We start from the raw sequence: 10156 nt of genomic DNA on the forward strand, positions 1-10156 counted from the left end.
AAAAAATGCCGTGGATCACATATTAACCAGGATCAGAGGCACCACATCTGTGACATGGTTGGCTCCTCAAAAACAGTCTTTAAGAATAAATGAGAGTTCTGGTAGAAGTGGGTAAAATATGGCGGCGGGAATGTACAAATTCCGAATCGCCTTGTTGCTGCTCGCGTCCTGTTCAGCGGTGTACTTTGTTATCGGGCCAATGGCGTGGACTAGAAAAGAAAAGAGGAGTCAGACTGAAATAACGAATAAAGGTAAGATGATAAATTATCATTCTTCCCCTTTCAACTCCTTGAATAGTTACTCGAGATCACACAGTTTTCAAAACAACATCTATGCTTCGTTGGCATAAATACACCTCTTAACATGACAATTTAGTTATTCCCCCCACCCCCGTTTGTGTTGAGTCTAAAGGATAACCACGAAAGTGACAAATTTTACTGAGATTTGAGGTCCGGTGCATATCAATTCTTTTATTTTTAGTGGATATGCAAGTGGGCTACCGTTAATAATCTGAATCAAGTCTTGGTTTTAAATCCAGTAGGCAGCGTGTTTTATAAATTCCTGTGAAGTTTTCCATCAAGCACTTGTGTATAGAAGGGGGGGGGGGGCTGGCACGTACCTACGGGGGGGGGGGCAGAGGGGGCAGACTGCCCCCCTGATGAGTCACAACCCATGCAAGGGATGTATCCCTGCCCCCCCCCCCCCTGACGAGTCACAACTGATCCCTGGCCCGCTCCTTTGAACTTGAAGACCCTTTTTTAATTCGAGCAATATGAAAATTAGTTACAAATTAGATGATTATCATAATTGGGTACAATAACTAATGAAAACCTTCTCCTAGTCCCTCTTTGTTGAAGGACAAAAATTAAATACATAAACCTAGTACATGTATAACTTAAATCCTTCATTTACGCAATGAAAACTGTACACGATACCTTGGAACAACCCGCATAAATGAATACCTGAAACAAAAAATTGCATTACATTATTCTATTAAATGTCTTTGTGCAGGCATAATTCTCCCATTACATTACTCAGTATGTGTAAGGCCACAATAAAATTATGCATGATTAATAAATTTCGGGACATAAATGCAACTGAAATTTCTGAAGTCAAACCTGTCTTCTCGAGATCTCCTGTCAATGACAATGATATCCTGTCTTTCGTGGCCACAAAAATAACTCAAATTTGAGAGGAATATATATATATATATATATATATATATATATATATATATATATATATATATATATATGTGTGTGTGTGTGTGTGTGTGAGTGTGTGTGTGTGTGTGTTAAATCTCCTGTTTTATAGAGGTCGCCTATGTTTTCTTACGTTGGGTCGCCTGTGTATCAGATGTATTTTCTCTAAACATGCTGAATAATAACTATTCCCTACTTTTTTTTAAATTCACATTTCAAAAAACAAACAATTAAGCACACGTTTGTATCGATAATCGATGATACATAAAGCATTTTCATTTGTCCGATGCAAGATAATAGAGCAATGTGTATAAGAATTCCTGGGTATCGTCGGGAATCGAACCCCGGACTTTCGTTGTGTAGCCGAGCGCCTTAGACCACTGGGTCACGGCATCTCGCCTCTGTTACTTTATATAGAGCGATAATTATTACATGGCATATCACGTCTCATGTCGTCTTAATTTATTTGATTGTTGATCATTTTCTTATTACAGATACACGGGCAAAACCTCAGAGTATAACATACGTAAAGAAAGTATTACAAGCACCAGGGCAAGCCTTACAACTCACTCAAAGAGAAATAAATCTTATAAAACGATTGCCAGTACGACCTCCGATAGACCTGGCTTTAAATCCAGTCGTCGCGGTGGACGTGGTCGAGACGGACATTGATCGTGCTAAGAGTGGATTGATATATGATTGTGACGACGATTTCCGAGATATTGTGGAAAGCAGGCATTCTGTCAATGGAAAGCCAGTATATGATAAGGTAAGTGAAATAATTACATTTTTCAATTGGCAGTATACATGCAAACATGCACCAAACTGAAGTGCATTTAGAAGACACCAGTTTATATACAACGTGCACACACACGCATCCGCCCCCATACACATAATTTCATAATTTTATTTATATGATATTGTGTGGCTTTATCAATTACCTAAATTTCTTTAACATTAAAATCTTCCCCAGAACAAGCAAGAGAAAAGAATCTTAATGATTATAAATGATTATAATGATTACCTCAATGCAGTATACTTAGCGTACCTGGGATTTTCCACGGGGGGGGGGGGCAAAATCGTCCGCCAAGTTTGACGAGAAAAAAAAGGTTTTCAACCACAAATAAAGGATTTCGTACCAGGAAAAAATGACAAGCCAAAAAAAAAAAGTCTTCAACTTCTCGTCAGGGTCAGGGCGGGGGGGGGGGGCAGAACGTCCCTTGCATGGGTTGTGACTCTTCAGGGAGGGGGGCAGTCTGCCCCCTATACGCTAGTGCCTCAAGATGAATTTAAGTAGCTGATAGTTTTATTCTAGTGTGACAATTTGTACTAATTACAATAAAACCAATTTCTGTCCATCTCTTGGAAACCAGGAAATTGCAACTTTAAACACGATCTTTCATTGTTGGTTTTATTTATAAAAAAACCGATTCAATCTGTTATATCGTTTGCATCTGTCTATAGGGGATGCCACACATCTTAAATCATGACAGGAAGAATCTAATTCTTAATATTTGAAAAAAAATCAAATGCATGATATCAGGTATTCCATCTTCATAAATTTTATCGAGTTCTAATGTTAAGTTATTAACAAATGACATTTCATAATAATCAAAAAGCGTCCGATAAGCCGTTTCATGAAACACTTCCCTTGACTCTGTAGTAGATTTATTAAAGCGGGACTGAACTGTGTGTGGTCTCTCATTAACTACGTGTCATAAATACATAGTCTTAAAATATACGTTTTCAGATATCTACTAATACTACAGAGAATAAATTGACCCATAATTGTATTTGTATAGAGAAAATAAAATGTTTTGAGAGGAAAGGTGATTGTTTTGCTGCTTGTTCACATAATTATTGCGGTATAAATGTGTTTAGTAGTTAATTAACATGTTATCATTCAAGTGGGTCTATATTACTAGACTACACTAGCATTATGGGTAAGGAAACTGGCCTGATGGGTGCTTCATAAAGCTGTTCGTAAGTTAAGAGCGATTTTAAGAACGACTGGTGATCCTTTTTTGTGGTACATAGTATATTCATTGGCGATGGTTTAGCGCGGTAAGAAAGGTACACTAGTCATCCTTAAAGTCGCTCTTAACTTACGAACAGCTTTATGAAACGGCCCCCAGGTATGAGTAGTTGAGGACTCGAGATGGCACAATTGGTTCGTATCTGCACCTGGGATGTGGTCCTCTAAGAAAATTGACTTGTGGTGTTATTACTAATTAAAAAAAAATTCTCTTTCATTTTAACCAGAATAAAACTGTGATGTATATAAGCATGCCAAAGTGTGGAAGCAGAACATTTGTATGGACAGCCATGAGACTCCGGGATATCCATCATTTTGGGTCAACGGTTAATCTCGAATACATGCTGGGGGAGAATCCGCCTTTAAAAATTGTAAGAGCAATTTCCTTTTTTTTGTATTATAAAGTAATAATAATAACAATAATAATATAATAATATAGGGTATTTATATTGCGCACATATCCACCTTGTTAGGTGCTCAAGGTGCTCCTATATTACCCGGCTAAGCTAGGCGTTCATAGCGCACACAGCTTAGGAATTACTTCCTACCGGTACCCATTTACCTCACCTGGGTTGAGTGCAGCACACTGTGGATCAGTTTCTTGCTGAAGGAAATTACGCCATGACTGGGATTCGAACCCACGACCCTCTGTTTCAAAGTCCGAAGACTACTCCACTGGGCCACAAAGTGATCAAAGATAAACTGATGAACAGATCAGATTATTTCAATGAGGCTTGTGTTCCTGAATATGATTTTAGATCAAATATTGACAGATACCGCTATTAATGATTATGGTTTCCGTCACTCCGTAACATCGGTGATTTATATATGCAGTGTTGAATTAGGCCTTTTTAATTAAGCGAATGCCAATTTATGGATGCCATATTATTAGTCTTTGAAATTCTATCTGTAAAATGAAAATGATAAGCTTGTTTGTCACATTTAAACATTTCTAGATTTAATTGACTAGCAATGAGGCATGGACGAATTTCAATGTCATCTTATCTTTATCCACCCTTAAGGTTCATTTACACATTCATTAAAATGTAATCATTGCGTAATCATTGCGATAAAAGACTTGTTATTCAGATCATAAGACACGCTTGTTATTTATGTGTGCGAATTTCAAAACATATATACAGCAGATGTCAAACACAATTTATAATGGAAATTGTAGAATAACATATATATTTTTTTACTTGCAGTCACTCAATCTGTCAGTTAATTTCGAAAATTACAAGATTCCTGATGCGAACGACTGAAAAAATGATCAAGACAAACTTACGCCATTCCTTCAAGACAAACTGAGTCCAATTATTTTTTCAATTTTTTCAAAGAAATACTTTGGAGAGCGGTGACATAACGTTTAAAATTTATGATTTTTAATTATACTTCCTCTCCAAAATTAATTTTGATGATCTTTCATGTATTTCACAGTTTCTCCGTTTTTATATGTTATTTTATAGAGAGATTTTATAGACGACAGAATAGAGGAATCGGAGAATGGAGCGATAATACATGGTCATTATCGCTTTATTGACATGTATGGGTAAGTGGATCTTCTAAATGTCTGTTTTCGAAATAATTATTATTATGAGTCAGAAACTATGGATTCAAACATAATACATTTACATAAATACAAACCGTGAAGGATTATCTGATTAGGGTAAACCTTGCATGTTTTTGTCTCGCCTGCAAAGCAGAGCGAGACTATAGGCGCCGTCAACACTGAATTCTTGGCCAAGGTAAAGTTTTTGAAGCATCGTCATACGTTAGATATTTTTGTGGGAACAGTTCATAAAACGTGTACATATTAAGGGTAATCAAGTATTACTGTTTCTTTTGCACGAGGCTTAGGTCACATGACCAAGGTCAGTGAACATAATATTTTGTGTATTTGTTTTTATACTATTACCGGTACTTATTGTGACGTTTCGATTTATATTGAATCGTGTAATGTAGAAGAGACTGCCAGAGGCGTTTTACTTGTTTAAAAATAAAATTGGATCTTCCGGAAATACCAACTATACAAAAGATTCGTTTTTACTACAGTTTATCTCTCCCTTGTAGTATTTAGTACTATTTATTTTTTATTATCATTATCTCTGCTCTAGTTCTCCAAAGAAACCCATCTTAATGAGTATGCTCCGTGATCCAGTCAGCCGATTTGAATCTTATTTCTATTTTATGCGACACGGTGATAAGGATATGAGCAAAGAAGAACTTGTCAAACAATTAGGACCGAGAATGGCTCTACCAAACGAGGTAATGTTGATGGTACTTTCGTGTTCTTTTCACATCATATTGCGTCTGTTTTTTTAAATGTATTAATTCGTGCAACATATTCAGGTCAATAGGCCAAGATGATATTTTCGTTTTTTTAGCTCAACCGGCCCGAAGGGCCACATGAGCTTATGCCGTGGCGTGGCGTCCGTCGTCCCTCCACAATTTCAAAAATGCTTTTTCTTCGTCATTTCGAGTCCGATTTCAATTATTGTTTTCTTTTATATGATATCATTGGGTGGAGGATTCAAAATTTCTACACAATTTTGAAACTCATTAAATATGCTAATTTATGTGCATTTTTCAAAATTCACAAAAAATGCTTCCCCTTTGTTGACCGATTTTTTTTTTGTTTTTGCTTCCTTCTGGTAGAGCTTTATGAGCTTCGCCAAACTTCTATCCAGAATTTTGAAATTTTGACGAAATTTTTTACTGCTAATTCATGCGTATTTTTAAAATTTCACACAAAATGCTTCTCCTTCTTTAATTATTGACCGATTTTAATTCTTTTTCCTTCCATCTGGTAGAACTTTATAAGGTTTACCAAACTTCGACACAGAATTTTGAAATTTTTAGTAGAAAATTATTTATGCTAATTTATTCATAAATCACAGAAAATGCCTCTTCTTTATTTGTTGACAGATTTTGATTTTTTTCCTTCCATCTCGTAGAGCTGCATGAGGTTCACCAAACTTGTACACAGAATTTTTAAATTTTGACTAGAAAATTATTTATGCTAATTTATGCATATGCAAAATTTATTCATGACTCACAAAAAATGCCTTTTTTCCATTTGTCGATCAATTTCAATTTTGTTTACTTTATAATAAATTATGATAGCTCTAGTTAGGGATACAAAATTTCAACACAGAATTTTGAAACTCATGAAATATCCTAATTTATGCATAGTTTTCAAAACTCACGAAAAATACTTATTTATTTTGTTGACTGATTTTATTAATAGTTTTATCCCATCTGAGAGCTACATGAGGTTCACCAAGGTTCTACACAAAATCTAGAAATTTTTACTAGAAATTTATTTATGCTAATTCATACGAAATTTTTTCATAAATCACAAAAAATGCTTGTTTTATGTCATTTCCTCATCAATTTCAACACTGTTTCCTCAATTTATGCCACCAATAGAATTCACTATGTACAGTGTCAACTTGGCTGAAATTAAGAATTGCGTTAAATTTCGTTACGAGATGCCGGATGAGCTCCACATCATTAATGTGCTAGTTTAAGATTCTTAAATACGTACATAATTATGTAGCCTGCAAGGTAAGGAGAATCTTTAATGGATTTTTAAAAATGAATTTCATGAATTTTTACATGAAAACAGATTTAATGAATTAATGTATAAATAAATCTAAAGTGGAATGAATAGTATAATCAACATCGCACACAGTCTTGTTAATAAAACTGCTTTCATATCATTTTTTTTCAAATGATCTAAGCACGTATCGACAGGTATATACATACACTCACGCACGCGGGCATCCCATCCTTCACCACCCCCCCCCCCCACACACACATACCATCCACAATACACACCAAGACCACCAGATATTGCCTGTATAGACACTCATAAACACACAAGATAGGGCCATAAAATACAGAAACAAGATGTATACAAGGAACCTACATGTAAAAATGAACAAAACAAAAACAGTATGGTAACGCTATTAAACAGTAGTTGGGAATGTGCATCGTTAACAGTATGCTATTGTTCATTATTTTTTTTTTCATTTTTCCATTTCTACACATTTGCTGTCTAATTGTTGCAGACATTAGATGACTGTATTGAGAAAGATAGAGGAGATTGTACATGGCCATTGTATCGTAATATGTACGTCACATCATTCTGCGGTTACGACGCAAGATGCAGGTAAAAAAAATAACATCAATTTTGCTCTACTCATATAAATGTTAACGAAATTGTTTACAAGGATATAAGAATATTGCATTGTTATTTTATTATTTCCTCCGTTGTTACTTGAATTGTATATTTAAAGATATCTATCATGACATGTAGCTTTCCATAAATCAGGGTAATAAATTTAATCAGATTCAATGAATGCCAATGAGGTACGTGAATATTACAAACCGATAATATGCCCGTGTTATTTTTGGTGATGAAGTTAAATCAAGCACCAATTCCATGTCTCTTAATAATTATAATAACGTTTTATTTACCCGGCCCAGGGAAGCTAAGTTGGAACTGCCCCAGTCGTCCCTCCATAAAATAACATGTTATCACTTACTATCTTCAACCCGAAATGCTGAGCGCCGAGCAGCAAGGCAAAATGTCCGATGTTTATGAGCTCCCTGGTATCACTTAGCCGGGTTCGAACTCGAACCCACGACCTCCCGTTCATGAAAAGGGCCACAATACAAGGGACAAAGCAAATTCAGTAATGTTTTGATATATACTTACTGCATAAGGATATACATGTATGTTATATCGCTTATGTAAATTTTCTGCAATTATCTTTTACCAATAAAACAGAACAAAGGACAGAGAGTGCAGTAGATTTAAATTGCAAAGTAAATTCACATGGTCCGTTTTCAAACCTTAGGACTGATCAGGCGCATATCTTTCTTTTAATTTCAACTTTCCCTCTTTGCTTTCCATTATTGTGTTTGAGAGCAACATAAAGAACATCCTCTGTCGCGAGCGGCGCATTAAATATATCCTTTTATTTTCTTTTGATATTATACAGTCAATCCCCGTCCTTTGCTTTGGAGGAGGCAAAACGTAATGTCGACAAGTTTCTCGTGATTGGTGTGATGGAGGAATATGACCTCTCCATGGCTGTCTTCGAAAAACTACTTCCGGCGACATTTAGAGGAGCAGCGAAAATATATGGAGAGAACAAAGGTACGTGATTTTGACGTTGTGCTCTTGAAGCATAAGTAGTACAGGCGCTGGACATTCAGTATGAGATCGAAGATAAGAGAGAAAAATCATGACAAAAACTAAATATCGAAACTAAACGGTGGAACATTAACAGAAATTTGCAACATATCGTATTTTTTGCTTACCCTTTTCCCGGAATATGTTTTTGCATTTTCAGTATTTGATTCCTGAGTGTTTGAGGAAGTCTATGGTCAGACTTTTGTTGAGATGTCTTAAAGTAAGCCTCTATCAGGAAAATAAATGACCACTGAAGACAGGTGACCTGATTTCAGAATAATGTGTCAAGACCAGAGGTGTTTACTATTCATCCTCCAAACATGTTTTTTTTCAGTAAACCCGCAAAGTGTCAGAATAATCTTGACTTGAAAACATGTTTGAAATTGATTCAAAATATAGTACATTCATTTGATAATTGTTGTTTGTTTTTCTCTCCGCTTCTTTCTCTTTATTCTTCTTCCAATTTCTCTCTTTCTTCTATACATTTTTTTCGATTTGCAATTCTGTGGATTCTCTTTATTCTTCTATCTCTATTTTTCTCTCCTTCTGTCTTCCACGTTTTGTATTTTTCTTTATATTCCAGATCAGTCGATAGACAAATCGAAAACAAACTTCAAGAAACCGACATCCCCGAAAACATACTCCATTTTAAAACAGCGAATGAAGTATGACTACGCATTTTACGACTACGTGAAAAAGAGATTACATAAAGTTGCTAATGAACTTGGTATCGGAAGTTGTTCTGGCCCATTATAACAATGATTGAATAGTCATGAAATGTACATTAAGACGATAAACATTGCGACGGTTGGAATATTCGACGTCCAGACACGGAATGTTATGCATCTTTGACACCATTGACACCTTTGAAGCCATTCTACTTCAAGCTCAAAATATGAGCTGTTATTTGTCTCAAAACTGTAACAAATTCTGCTCTTTTGTATATATAATATATATATATATATATATATATATATATATATATATATATATATACACATGTATATTGATCATCTTTGAAATGAGTAATAGTAACATTTGAATTTTCGAGAAAAATGAATAAGCCAATAAGATCTAAGCCATAAGTTGTAAAAAAATATTTTCAATTGGTATTTAGCGATCCTGTTTGAAATTGTAAAATTCGCTTAGAATAGCATAATCGTGGCCGTGAGATGAACTACCCCCCCCCCACTGACTTAATTAAACTTTGTTTGTATTTTTATAAGTATTAAAAACAATTATATTGAAATGTTCGAATGTTTCGACTCAATGAAATAAATTTTGAACGTACTCATATTATTTGAATTTCATTTACTTTATATAGTATTGTCAATTTCTATACAAATCTTGAATATAATGATATGAAGGTATAAAAAAAAGTAGGCAAGTGTGATGGAGTTGGGGAGAGAGTGAAAGAGAGAGAGGGGGAGGAGCAAATCGTTCCCTTTGACGAAAAAAAAAAGATAACCGTCTTCCGAGAAGAAAATTATTTCCTTTTAAACAACGATGAAGTCCGATTTCGCATTCTACGAAATATTGTTCTGGCCTATCCATTTAAAAATTGTGACATCATTGTGGACTTTATCGAATAATAAATGATGAACGAAATCTGGCGCCAATAAATCATGTATTAAAAACATTCTCTTTCAAAACTCTCAAACATCGTATATCTTGAAATTGAAATAAGAAAATTTACACTTATCTGATTATATGAGT

The 10156-nt window shown here is 34.9% G+C and overlaps 1 protein-coding gene across 1 annotated transcript; it reads left to right on the forward strand.

Annotated features, from left to right (window-relative positions):
* Positions 1–9736, forward strand: LOC121408469 (uronyl 2-sulfotransferase-like). The gene is made up of 8 exons (XM_041599948.1): positions 1–251; positions 1697–1971; positions 3465–3608; positions 4704–4786; positions 5352–5502; positions 7311–7411; positions 8247–8404; positions 9024–9736. The coding sequence occupies exons 1-8, from the start codon at positions 119–121 to the stop codon at positions 9194–9196; spliced, it is 1218 nt and encodes a 405-aa protein (XP_041455882.1). The 5' UTR covers positions 1–118; the 3' UTR covers positions 9197–9736.
* Positions 9737–10156: the final 420 nt, after the last annotated feature.

This window comes from Lytechinus variegatus, chromosome 2 (assembly GCF_018143015.1).
Source record: "Lytechinus variegatus isolate NC3 chromosome 2, Lvar_3.0, whole genome shotgun sequence".
NCBI classification, from domain to species: Eukaryota; Metazoa; Echinodermata; class Echinoidea; order Temnopleuroida; family Toxopneustidae; genus Lytechinus; species Lytechinus variegatus.